This window comes from Ursus maritimus, unplaced genomic scaffold, assembly GCF_017311325.1.
Source record: "Ursus maritimus isolate PB19 unplaced genomic scaffold, ASM1731132v1 scaffold_5, whole genome shotgun sequence".
Taxonomy (NCBI): domain Eukaryota; kingdom Metazoa; phylum Chordata; class Mammalia; order Carnivora; family Ursidae; genus Ursus; species Ursus maritimus.
This window is the reverse complement of record NW_024426663.1, coordinates 27,522,968-27,536,842: the sequence shown is the minus strand read 5'-3', so window position 1 is coordinate 27,536,842 and position 13,875 is coordinate 27,522,968. Positions and strand designations below refer to the sequence as shown.

Below are 13,875 nucleotides of genomic sequence, written 5' to 3'. Positions count from 1 at the left end.
CTAGACTGAAAAGAAATTCTCCATAAAGCACCACCGTCCTATCTGGATCGATTCCTTGGGATGTGTTTTATTTCCATTAGAAACTCAAAACTTTCAAACGTTCACTGTTCATGTCTGAAAACTTGATGGGAAAAAATATCCAACATTTGAGGTACTCAAGAAAAGCTTGAAGAAATAAATCAATTGCTCTCTGGACCATTTTAGGAAGCAGGTGTTCCTGGAGAGCCTTCAGGGTTCCCTCGCAGGGGAACCTACGACAGGTGTTAAAAAGCCTCTCTAAATGCTGTTCTTTGTAGAAAACAAAAGGAATACAGGAGGTGGGGGGACTGATGGTGCCTAACGCTAGCGGGACAGTGTCCCTTTCCTCCTCCTTTCGCTCCCTTCGATTCCTCCTTCTCTTCCCCGTCCTGTGTGCCCATCGCAGCCCCGGCCTCCCGACCCTCCCAAAGCCGGTCCTCGCCCAGCGCAGGTCCCGCTCGGCCGGGTCGGCTTCCCCACCCGGCACTCAGGCCTTCCCCTCCGCCGCCCACGCTCCCCGCTCCGGCCGCCCCCTCTCTTCCCGGCGAACGGCCTTCCCCGCCAAGGGGGCCGCCCCGGCCTGGGCCCTCCCCCGGCCCCGGCCGGCCAGACTATAAAGAGGCGGGCGGCGGCCGCAGAAGCCGCGCTAGCGCACCCGGCTCTGCGCGGCGCCTGGACGCCAGCACCGCCCCCGACGGCAGCCCCGGACGCCGCGCCCGCACACGCCTCGCGCTCCCTTCACCTGCGCCGCCCGCGGGGCCAGACGGACGCACAGCGAGCCGCTGGGGACACCGAGGCACGGCCAAGCTGCCGTCGCTCGCGAACGCCCGCGGCTGCAGAAAGAGCCAACATGCTGGCCCCGCGCGGAGCCGTCTTCCTCCTGCTGCACCTGGCCCTGCAGCCCTGGCTGGGGGCCGGAGCCCAAGCCACCCCCCAGGGTAAGTGGGCTCGCGCCGGGGCGGGGGGCGACGGCCCCCGGGTCCCTCCTTCGCGTTCCGCCTGAACGACAGACAGGAGGAACCAACTCCGTGCGCGCTGCTCGGTCCCTGGCACTTCTCTGTTCCTCTGGGGCCCGAGGCACAGCATTTTGTAATTGGAAGTGGAGATGAGAGTATAGCGTTTTCTGAGTCCATTATCCAGCGATGAGACCAATTCCCTAAACAACAGCTTAGGGGATGCCAAACTTTTCAGTCTATGCGAAGAAGTGGGGTTCATTTCCGAGCTTACCACGTGGCTCTAGACCTCTAACAGGTCTTGTCTGGAGTGGGGTGAAATCCAGGTTCTATTCCCTGCGGCTCTCTGCGGCGGGCCACCCCCTCACCCTTGGAACCCTAAGTTCTCCGGCGCAGCGGGAGTGATGTTCCCCCAGAAAGTCTGAGACCGACATCCCCCAGAAAGGCACAGCATTACTCTATTTGACCCACCACTCGCTGTTTTCTGCTCTTTGTTTGGACCCCAAAGCCTCCTTTGGGAGTTGACGTGATCTCTTGGTTCGTGATACAAATAGAGCAGGAAGGACTGAGAAGTCGGTGCTTCTCTTACAGAGGTAAAAAACCGATAAATACTTTAAAAAGACATTTGAGCAATCTTCAAACCCCTGAGATGGGGTGAAAATAACTGTTGGGCAGAACGCACTTAAGCTTAAACTGATTTTTTTTTTTCTTTTTGTAAAGGCCAAAAGGAAGAAATTATTTAAGCGAGAAAAGATCTTAGCGCTCTAACGAGCCATCCAGTGATGACCTTCACCTGTTGATGTATTAGTGACTAATGAAATAAAGCTGGAGGAGTCACACAGGCTGGAGTAAAAGTTACTCCTCACAAAGCCAGAGTGACGAATGCCTGTGAGGGAATTCTCAAATTCCTTCCCCTCCCATTGCAATAATCACCCATTTAAACTTTGCATATCACCAAATAACTCCTTTGATTTTAGACCAGGCAGCCAAAATTGTGGTTTCGGGGGTAATGTTCTGCATTTAGTTTGCCTAGAACGTAATCTATATTCATTGTGACCGCTCTTCTAGGAAGGTGAACAACAGTGATTCCGTAATTGTATACATTGTGAAATGATCACCACATAAGTCTAGTTAACAGCTGTCCCCCTACAGCATTACAAAAAATTATTTTCCTATAATGAGAACTTTTGAGCTCTTCTCTCTTAGCTTCAAATATACAGTACCGTAGTATTAACGACAGTCAGCACGCGGTACTTTAAACCCCCACAACTTACGTAGTTTATAACTGGAAGTTTGTACCTTTTGACACCCTTCACCCATCCCCCCTCCATCTGTTCTCTATGAGCTTGGGTGGTTGTTGTTGAAGATTCCACATATAAAGTGAGATCACGCAGTGTTTGTCTGTGTCTCACTTATTTCATTTAGCATAATGCCCTCAAGGTCCATCCGTGGTGTCACAAACGGTGAGATTTCATTCCTTTTTATGGCTAAATAATATTCCATTATATACATACACCACATCTTCTTTATCCATTCATTATTAACGGGCGCTTGGGTTGTTTCCATCTCTTGGCAGTTGTAAATAATGCTGCAGTGGACAGGAACCTGTATTTATCTTTTTGAATTAGTGTTTTTGGGGTTTTGGTTTTGTTTGCTTTTTTATATACATATATAAATACCCAGCAGTGGAATTGCTGTATCATATGTAGTTCGATTTTTAGTTTCTTGATGATCCTCCATACTATTTTCCGTAGTGGCCGCACCCATTTACATTCCCCCCAGCAGCGCGCAAGACCTCCCTTTTGCTCCACAGCCTCACCAACACTTGCGATTTCTCTTTGAGACCAGTCATTCTAACAGGTGTGTGGGGACTACTCATATTGCTTTTAATTTGCATTTCTCTGATGGTTACTGATGTCGAACACCTTCTCATGTGCCTGTTGGCCACCTGTATGTCTTCTTTGGATAAACGTCTGTTCAGATCTTCTACCAAAAGTCGGATTGTTTGGTTTTTTTGCTATTGAGTTGTAGGAGTTCTTTATATATTTTGGATGTTAATCCCTTATCACATAGGATTTGTAAGTATTTTCTCTCATTCTGTAGGTGATCTTTTCATTTTGTTGATGGTTTCTTTGGCCGTGCAGAAGCTTTTTTGTTTGACGTAGTCCCACTTGTTTGTTTTGCTTTTGTTGCCTTTGCTTTTTTCTTTTTTTTTTCTTTTTTTGATGTATTATTGACTAATGAAATAAAGCTGGAAGAGTCACACAGGTTGAAGTAATAGTTGTTACTCCTCGCAAAGCCCGAGTGAAGAATGCCTGTGAGGGAGTTCTCGAATTCCATCCCCTCCCATTGCAGTAAGCACCCATTTAAACTTTGCATTTCACCTGCAAATTGCAGTTTTGAATTTATGCGCCTCATAGTTTGTGTTATATGAATTCTTGACATTTGAACACACGACTTCATGGTGTGCTGCAGGTATGGTTCTGCTGCCTCTTAGAGCTGCCTGTTTTATGGGACTTAATCAGGCTATACTACCTAAATTACCTGGTTAATTTCGTTGCTGTAGATTACCAGATTAAGTCAAGTTTCTGATATTCTTTTACTGAGTTAATTAGTCTTACAATCATCAGCTCAACTGAATAATTTGCATATATCCTTTCTCCTCTGAGCTGCTTTGCTGGTCTTATTAGTATGTATTCAATTTTCATACCATGGTGGTTGGGCTAATTGGTAGTAGCAATTTCACCTCTAACACTAGAAGGTTGTGCTTAGATCCTGGCACTATTACTAAAATGTAATAACATTAATAGAAAATTGTTGTGTCTCATTTCCTTTTCAAAACACTCTCCAAACTCATTACTAACTAATCCCAACTCTGCCTCTTGAGAGAGAAGCCAATGGATTAGATGAACCTTGCAGATTGAAATAGAGTAAATTTAGCTAGAGCTAAATTATGAACATAATCATAGATCAAGAATCAGGGATAGTAAGAGTTTAGTTTTGAATTCAATTCACATACCTTAAACTAAAATCTGAAGATGGCTTGCTCTGGATGGAACTTCTAGACATATTGTCTGATTGCCCTTTGCTCTTACTGGTGGAAATGTAAGGCTTCCAATTCTTTGGAAATTAAAATTCTTTTCCCTTTTGAAGGGAAAAGTCCCTTTTGGGGGACTGCGGAGTGCTGGAAGGAACATAATAGATTTTCTACTTTCCAATACTTCTAGTATCAAATTCATTATTTTGTAAGACCCTAAGTACGTGGGAAAGAAACAATACAGATCCAGTATAAAGACAAAGTGCCTTTTAAAGAGTAGACATTCTTGAGTAACTAGGTTTTTGCCCGTTTGTTATATAACTTTTATTTTTTTTCCTACTGTAAAAGCAACACCTGTTCATTGTAAAAATAAAAATTGGATAAGCAAAAGAAACGTAAATAAATGTATAATTATACAACTCAGAGATAGCTACTGTTCATGTCAGCATTCTATTGTGTTGTCTTGCAAATCTTCTCATTTGCAGGGGCGCCTGGGTGGCTCAGTCGGTTAAACATCTGCCTTTGGCTCAGGCCATGATCCCAGGGTTCTGGGATCGAATCCCACATGGGGCTTCTTGCTCAGTGAAGAGTCTGCTTCTCCCTCTGCCTGCTGCTCCCCCTGCTTGTGTGCTCTTTCTCACTCTCTCTGACAAATAAATAAAATCTTCTTAAAAATTTAAAAAAATTCCTGTGGGCTGTGGAATTGTTCAAACAATATTTGTATAAACCAACAGAAATACTAAGTAACTTCTAGTGAGTATTACCCATTTGGCCTTTGCCTTTAAAATAACTCTGGATGTACATTCTTACAGCTTGCATAAAAATTACAAAGTTTGAAAGTACTGCTGGCTTAATCAAAAGCACTTTATATAAATAGAAAAGTGGATTCTAGTTTTCGTAGACCACCTCTATCAGTCAGGTTACAGTTAAGAAAGAGAAACCTCATTTTGTTTTCATATCAGGATTTTTTAAAGTAAGCCCTGCACCCAACATGGGCCTTGAACTCATAACACCAAGATCAAGAGTTGCATACTGTGCAGACAGAGCCAGCCAGGTGCCCCTGCACCAGGATTTTTAACAGAGAGCTAGTGGAGAACTGTAAATACATAAAGGGAACACTTGGGTCTCACAGGCAGCAAATCCTCTTGCCGACACACTGTGTCCCACCACACCCGTGCTTTCTTTTGCATTCCCTGTATCGTTTCTCACCAGGAGAGTAGGACCAGAGCTCTGGTCCGCCCGTGCACGAGGGGCCCTAAGGCAGATACCCACTGCTTAGGGACATAGGAGAAACAGTGACTTGTGGCTCTCACCTGTCCCCTTTGTACTCTAAGCCAGTAGTGCTTTTCCTAGTGGGCATTTTCAGAGCCACTTCTTTGGCCAAATGCAATTTAGGGTTTGCAAATTTAGTCTTTTCTTGAGGGCCATGACCTAGTGAGGAAAATTGTGTTGTACTTTTTCGGGTTCAACTGTCCAGCCACTATAAGAGTGATAAGAACGGGTGACTTTAGCCATGTGGAACATGGTAGCAGTGTTAGTTGACATTACTTACAGCTTACTGTCACACTGCGCCCTCTCAAAGAAATGTTTGTCTCAAACGTCTTTCACTGATTATCCCCTTTTCCCTGTTCTCCCCAGTCTTTGACCTTCTCCCATCCTCCAGCCAGAGGCCGAACCCAGCTGCTCTGCAGCCGATCCTGACAGACCCCACCCTGAATGAGGTCTACGTGATCTCCACCTTCAAGCTGCACACTAAAAGTTCAGCCACCATCTTTGGCCTTTACTCTTCAACGGACAACAGCAAATATTTTGAATTCACCGTGATGGGACGCTTGAACAAAGGTAAGCACATTTGCAGAAATCATTTTCTTAAGACTCTTTTCCTATTCCAGCTTTTGGGGTCTACTTGCCTTAAGATGGTTCCGTCCTACAGTTTAAGCCTCCTTCACCATTCATTTCAGTTATTGTACCTTGACCTGTATGGGGAGGGCGAGTTGTTACATAGCGCGAGAACGAAGACTTGCTTACGGCCAAAATGCCCATCCTTGTGTTATTCCGGATCCAGTTTGGAAAGGGACAGGACCCAGGACCATGAGGCCACCGTCTCAGTTCGGGCTCTTATAACAAATACCGCAGACCGGGTGGCTCACACAACAGACATTTATTTCTCACAGTAGTGGAGGCTGAGAAGTCCAAGATCAAGGTGCCAGCAGATTTTGTTTCTGGAGAAAGCCTGGGTGCTGTCACCCTCCTGCTCTGTCCTCACATGGCCTTTCCTCAGCGTGTGTGAGTGGAGAGAGGGAGCTCTCCGTCTTCCTTTCCTTATAAGGATACTAACGCCATCGTGAGGGTCCCACCCTCATGACCTAATTTAAACCTAATTACTTCCCCAAAACCCACTTCCTTCTACCACCACATGGAAGGCTGGGGCTTCAACATACGAATTTGGAGGGAGGGAGGGACACAAACATGCAGCCTGTGGCAGCCACCCACACCATTCTTGCCTCCCCTTGGAGGCACGTGGCTTAGCAGACCTCCCTCCCAGCCCCCGCAAGCACTCTCCTGGACTTGATGGGGAGAATCTCCCTGGGTCAGTAGAACTGAATGAGCAGGTCTCTTTTCCACCTGCTTTGTGCCAGTTTACACAGGTCTGACACCTGGTAGTTTGCTTTGCTGTCCAGTGTGTCACAGTCAGAATGAGGTACTACAAATACTAAGAAATGGCTCGCAAAGAAAAAGGTCACGATTTTTTCATCTCCTTCCCCTCCACCCATGCCCTGAGGACAGCACCTGTTCCTGCTTATTGAGGAATGTGACAGATACGTGTTTCTGCTACCGTATGCTTTTAATAAAAGAGAGAAAGGAGGACTGGTCCTTCTGGCTAGGTTTCATTTTTATTTCAGTTTGCTTTACTCGTAGTGCTTGAGACTATCAGATTCCAATTGTGATTGAACACTTAAATTTTCAGATATTAGGAGCTGGAAGAAATTCCCCATTCTTAGCTTTCAGAAGACTCCAGAGGTGAAAGCAGGAAGGAATGGGATTTTAACCCCTTCGATGTCGAGTTCCAACCTCCCCCTTCCCGCCTCCCTCCCCACTCACATGCGTGCTCTCTCTACCTCGGGCCTCTCGGGTGCTGTGGTGAGGTCTCCAGTAGTGCAGGGAGCCTTGGGACATGGCTCAGCAGACGGTCTAACCTTCCCTGCCCCCTTTGCCCCATCCGCAGCTCTGATGGGAGGTAACCTCACCTATTTCTCTGCCTTGAATCGGCCCCATTTGCCTCCCATCCCTGAAAGAACTGCTCACGCCCTACTAAGCAGGTTATTCAGTTTGTGGTCTATAAAAACCACCCTTCTTCATCCAAAAATCAGTAGCTTCTCATGGAACTGTGTATTTTAGAAGAAGATTTTTGTTTAGCTCACCCAGCTGAGTGGCCAAAGGGCCCTCTGTAGAGTGAAGCACTCTGCGTCTAGCTGTTCGCCCTCACTGACTCTCCCCCTCCATTTTGAAACTGGCCGGTGTGTGTGAGCCCACTGTGGAAAATCCGTGTTGCCTGGAGACATAAGGCGGCAACTTCCCGGAACCGATTCTTTCTTTTGGCTCTGTCTGGGCAGAGGTAACGCTGGTGGAGAGGTCGCAGTGTTTGTGTGTTTCCTTTGGACAGCCACCAGTCGTGTGACTGAGCTGTAAACTCCGGCTCATCTCCGTGTTGATGAACACCTCTCCACCCTCCAAGCTGTTTGAGAAGATAACTAGCTCTTAGAATTCTTTTTACAAATATTTTCTAACAGAATCCAGAAATGAAAATTCTCAGAAAACAAAGAGCAATTTATACCAGAGTTTGGAGAGTTGAAGATTCTGACATAGAGAAGTTTCATGGGAGCAATAGGAAAAAAAGACAGAGATTTGCCAACACTGGTGAATCTGAAGGTTCTGGGAAGGAACAGCAGCCCATTCTGACATGAACAAGAAGGAGAACTCACTGGGTCCATTAGCTCCCTGGAAAAGGCAGGGCATGTGTTGACTCCCTGTTGGGGCATTTGGTGGCAGCCATGCACGCCTGACATAATTTGAGGGGGTTGGGGGACCATCCTCTTCCCCGGGGGTGAGCCCCAGTCATTATCTATGGCCCTTGATGAGCTCCTAAAATCAGTGGATTCCGTGAAGACTGTGGAGCCCAAGTCTGCTGCCGAGCTCTCTGCTCCTGCCCTCCCGCTCCCAAGCCGTCCTTCCCGTGGCCGCCTCATCACTGTTTATAAGCATAACTTGGCACAGTTATGCCTGACAGCAGACGTATTTAGTGGCTTCCCATTTGAAACTGAATAAGGTACACATGTCCTTGCTAGGCAGTCAGGATTTTCTGCTGCATGACCCCCAACCCGCCTTTGCAATTTATCCCTCCTTCCAAGCCTCCACGTAGCCTACGCTGGAGCTGGATGGACTCGTTACCATTCCCTGGGCCCACCCATGCCGTCTGTCCTCCTCCATCCTTCACGCTTGCGCTCTGCTCCCCACTGGTACACTTCCTGCACCGTCTAGAGTTGCCAGATCCTACAGGTGCAAGACCCAGCTCCTATTCCTTCTGACATCTTTTATTATAGGACTTCGCCCTTCTGTAGAAGGTACTAATCTTAGTTTGCCTTGTATGAATTACCTCTGGGTCTTCTCTCCAGTAGGCTGTAGGCTCCCGCAAAGCAGGCACGGAGCCTCCCTTACCTCACGGCTGTGTCTGTTGCAGCGCCTAGCACAGGGCTCGTTCATAGGGGTAGCTCATGAGCAAATTGAATAAATGGAGGCTGAGAAGAGTAGCCTTGTTTGTTGAAGAAGAGCTGCAGTACTGCGTAAATTCTGGAAGTGCGCGAAGTCCGGCACACAGTGGATCTGGCTCAAATTCATTAATGAATTAGTGAATTTTGAAGACCATTAGGATGAGGTTATAAAGGAAATACAGTATTTCTGGGGTAAATGATCTACCAGGTTGTTAGTAATACAGGTGGTACAATCTTGATAGAAATAAGCATTCTACAGAAACCACCTGGCTGGACAGAAGATCTGGTTGATGCTTTTCTTGTATCTAGCATAGGGCACCTTTCCAGTTCGTATTTTGAGTTTGAGTCACAGTTAAACAATCTTAACAGCTGTGTCCCCATGAATGTGTCTCTAAATTGCTTAGCTCTGGTTTACTGTCTCTACAGCGGGGGTGATAATAGCTACCTCACAGGTTGATTGCAAGAACTGAATTATATAAAGTGTGTATATATATATTTTAGACTGCGAAGCTCAATAAAAATTTGAGGTTCTTTCATAAGCTTCTATAAACTAGGTAGAAATAAAGAAGAGGGAGGGAAGATCTCTGCTTTTTCGGCAACTGTCTTCTGAAGATGATTTGGTGAACTCTTGGCTTACCTTGATAAGGCCTTCACCTTTCAGAAAAAGCAAACAAAGGGTGCCTGGGTGGTGCAGTTGGGTAAGCGTCTGCCTTGGGCTCGGGTCATGATCCCAGGGTCCTGGGATCGAATCCTACATTGGGCTCCCTGCTCAGCAAGGAGTCTGTTTCTCCCTCTCCCTCTCTCATGCTCTCTCTTTCTCTCTCATGCTCTCTTTCTCTCTCTCTCTCACACACACATAAATAAAAATCTTAAAAAGAGAGAGAGAAAACAAGAAGAATGGCTTCTTTAGTCTTAATTGGATTGCCACAGAGGAACAACTTGGTGCTGAGTAATGAAGGGAGCCCCAAGAATTTGCAGTAATGACTGCAGACAGTCAAGCTCCTTAGCCTAAGGATAGGACGTGTCAAATAGTTAGAGTAATGGTTCACAGAGAAGCCTGTGGGCTAAAGAGAAACACAGCATGAGAAAGAATAATTTCAAAATTAGAATTCTGAACCCAGTACTGAAGGTGGAAAATGAGGTGCATCGGACATTAATATTTATGGAGCCCTTATCATGTACCAGTGCTGAAGGCTCAACACACATTTTCTTTTTTAATCTTCACAGTATTCTTGTGAGGTGCCCTTGAATTAGCTCAATTTTAAAGTGGTCATATACAGAAAATGGAAAGAATTTTAGTGAACTTTAGGACAATCTCCTGGAGGGCTCTATTATCCTTGTGTTCGGGGATTACTAGGAAAGAAAGCTGGGATTATCTGAAGGTAAATGGGTTCACTAAAAAGAAGTCATGCTGAACTTTTTTTAAAGTAACAATTCTAAGCTGAGAGATCAAAAAGATGCTGTGAGCATAATGTATGTTGACATCAGAAAATAATTTTATGAAGTCACTCATTATTCCTTTCTGGGTACTATAAAAAAGAAGGAGCTAGGTAAGTAGTACTGTGAGGGGTTGGTAAGCTGTTTTATAGCAAAGCATCTAGAGCTTTTGTCAAGGCTCTATCTTGGGCATTGAACGTATCAGTGACTTAGGTGAAGACATAAATAGTATTTTATCATGTTTGCAAAGATCACATAGCTGGAAAAGACAGTCAAACACATTGGATGCCATCAAGATTAACAAGGTCCTACCAGTCTGACACATAGGCTGCAATCAGGTGAAATTTAATGGGAATAAATATAAATCCATCATCTAGGTGTGAAAAGTACGTTGCCAAAGTGCAGGGTAAGGGATACATATCCTAAGAGTTCTGGTCAACAACATTGAGAACCCAGTAGTGTGGAGCACAGAGCCTGCTGTTTAGTAGCTCTTCAGAAATGTTTGCTGAATGAATGGATGAAAAGATACGGTGATATAACAGTTTTTTAAAATCTTAAATTTTAGGCTTCATTAATGCATTCATGTGGCCAGATTAAGGGAGCTAATGAGTCCCACCTTTTTGTTAACTGTCCAGGCCACATCTAGAATGTTGTGTCTCATCCTGGACACATTTCACAGGGACACGCTTAAGTCCAAAATTACCTTAAGGACACTCACCAGAACTATAGGCCTCTATACCCCATTTTTTATGACATCACAAATCACAATGTTAAGGGATCTGGAGAAATAAAGGAACCAGGTAGAAGACATGAGAGAGATGAAGGTTGCTTTAAAATATTTGAAGAATAGCATTTAGATGAAGGGTAAGACTAAATCTGTCTACAGCTCTGAAGAGTACAGTTAGGACCCATTGGTGGAAGTCAGAGGGAACAGATATTGGCTCCATATTTGGAAAATCTTAGAGAGCAATCCAAAAGTGAAATGGGTTTCTCTGCAAAGTAATTAGTTCCTTGTTCCTGGAAATGTGCTGGTAGAAGCTGTACTTTTAGTGACAGGGTTTGTGAAGTGAGGTATTGAGCTCAGATTCTGTGGTTCTGCTAAGGCCAGCGAGGTCCCATGGGCGCCTAAGGAATTGCTTTGCGACTCTCTCCTACAGCCCGACCTTGGGATTCTGTGCACGCTCACAGCTTCGTCATCAACCAGATAGTTGAGGCCATGATGAATCTCATAACTTCTCAAAATATAAAGCGTTCTGCAGATGTTTAACGTAACTGCTACACTTTCCTTCACTGGATGGTTTCTTTGCAGGGGGCGTGTGGGGGCGGGCGGGTGGGTATACGTCTACTATGTATACTTTAGTTTGTTCAAACGGCTCTAAGATTTCAGAACCTCCAGACTGCATCCATCACACCTGGGAGTCACCCAGAGTACTTTCAGGAAAAGCCGTTTGATGATTTACCTTTTACATGCCTTTCCAAAGCGCTGAAGTTACAAAGACCCAGTGTATAGGGCATAAAGATAAATAAGCAAAGGCAAACAAGAACATCCATCACTAGAGACATTAATGGCAAGGAGGCTTTTTTTAAATGTACAATTATTTAAAAAGAAGAGGAAAGGTTGACAGCAGTGGCTTTCATCATATATTTAGAAGTGCCAAAGAGCAAAGCCATTTGCCAAGCAAAGCAGAAAGCCCCGGACTACCTTCGCGCGTTGGCTGCCTGCAGGCCAGGTCACCCTGAACTCTTTTGCCCAAGCAGACAAAATACGATCCTTTCCAGTCCTTGAAAGCTGACACCTGCTTCATTGCTTTGACATTCAGTACATCATAATATTTTTGACCACCAAGTCCACTTTTTAAACAGCACCTTTTGAAAATTCCTTTCCGAGAAAGCAGTATTGCAAATCTTCCTTGCTTGGGTTTGCTCCTTTGTCTCCCGCCAGTCGCGGAGACGGCCTTTAATCAGGCGAGGCTCTGTGGTTCTGCTGTCGGCCTGGTATCCGGCCATGGAAATGGAGCCGCAAAATCCGACCTCAAATTGTCTACTGTACAAAGACGTGAAGTTTAGAAGGAAAAGATTTGTAAAAATCAATGGAAACGCCCCTGTACATTGTTTAAGAGCTTGTGGGTAAAAAAAAAAAAAAAAAAAAAAAGTGGATACAGGACTACTCTATTTTATCTCTTTTTTATTCAATAAGTGGTTATATTTGGTGTTGTCAGATGTATAGTATATGAGAAAAATAATAAATAGAATCCTAGTCCCAAGTGCTTATGCTCTGATAGAGAAGATAAGGATAAACACACATAGATATACTCAAATCTGCAGTTGTGTAGCCGTTTATTTTCTTAATGACCACCACTGAAAAAAATGAGACCAAAAGGGCAATTATTATTAGCTCCATTTAATAGTTTAAGAAATGGACACTTGGCAAAATGAACAGGTGAGGGTCACATACCTATTAGGTATCTGGGCCATGACTGGACTCTGCGTCCTGGGAAGGTTGAGCTAGAAAAGTCCAGAGCAAGTGTTATGGGAACAGGAAGGAGAACAATTGCCAGGCTTCGGGAAGAAGGAAGACTTCAGGGAGGAGGGTGCCTTGGAGCTGGGTGTTGGCTTCAGACGTGCAGCAGTGATGGATCAGGAAGGGGAGGGATGGAGAAGAGAACATTCCACACAGAGGGAAGGATGAGGGAAGCCAGAGAAAGCTAGAGAAAGGTGAAAACCTAAGACATGTTGTTTGGCTTGGCTGGGCATCAGCACGGAGGGGAATGAAGGCCGGGGGAGGGGGGCAGCTAGTCCTGGGGCCAGGAGGTTAGGCGTGACTTAGGAGCCGCTGGGGAGCTCTTGAAAGATTCCACTTGCTTGCTGGTGCGTGGCTTTGAGGAGGAGGCAGTGACTTCGTCAGAAGAGTCCTGTAAGGAGCTCAAGCTCTCAAGTCCTGTCAGTCCAGAGAAACGGCAGCCAGAAAGCTTCAGTAGGAAGGTGAGTCAGGAATCTGGGGCCACACCCAGCGATAGAACAGAGTAGAGGCGGGAGACGTCCCGTGGAGACCCGCGACCTTCGGTTGTAGTCAGATGTGCACCGGGTCTTTGCACTGGCCCTGTGAGAGGCAGGCTGATAGCACCAACAAGCAGGCTTCAGCGGGTGGTGAGTGAAGAGGGCCTACGAGAACTCGGCAAGCCGCAGCTGAAGAGACAGATGCGTCCAGTGACTGGTTTCCCCGAGTGTGGTGCTCCTGGAGGTGGTGATGGGCCGAGGTGCGGTGGACGCAGGAGAAGACCGCTCCTTCCAGCGTCAGGCGGCTGGCTCTGCACTCCTGCTGGACGAGGAAATGATGGTCGTACTAGCTCTGTTTTGCTCTCTCTGCTGCGTGCGTGCGTGCGTGCGTGCGTGCATGTGTGTGTGCGTGCGTGCGTGTGTTGGGCTAAGATAGGGCTAGGTGAGCACTGGGAAAGGAGACCAGAGAGAGGAAAGCGGCCACGTCTGTTCTCTCCTGTTCCATTTTCGCTGTCTCTGGAGAAGGTCAGGGGAGCTTCCACCCAGCAGGCTGCAGGCTCCTGGAGCCAGAGCTGTAGACTGTTTCTGGACTCACTATGACGGATGTGAAAACATTGAGTTTCCTGAGCAGGTGCCTGTCTGCCCTCTGGGGTAGCCTTACCGC

At 46.0% G+C, this 13,875-nt stretch overlaps 1 protein-coding gene across 1 annotated transcript in view; it reads left to right on the top strand.

The window, feature by feature from the left end:
- The first annotated feature begins 727 nt into the window (after nucleotides 1-727).
- The window catches only part of THBS4 (thrombospondin 4), a 40,757-nt gene continuing 27,609 nt past the window's right edge, over nucleotides 728-13,875 (top strand). The window contains exons 1-2 of the mRNA XM_040622141.1: nucleotides 728-956; nucleotides 5,647-5,850. Coding sequence (XP_040478075.1) covers nucleotides 869-956; nucleotides 5,647-5,850 — 292 coding nt within the window. The 5' untranslated portion in view covers nucleotides 728-868. The remainder of the gene's footprint in view (nucleotides 957-5,646; nucleotides 5,851-13,875) is intronic.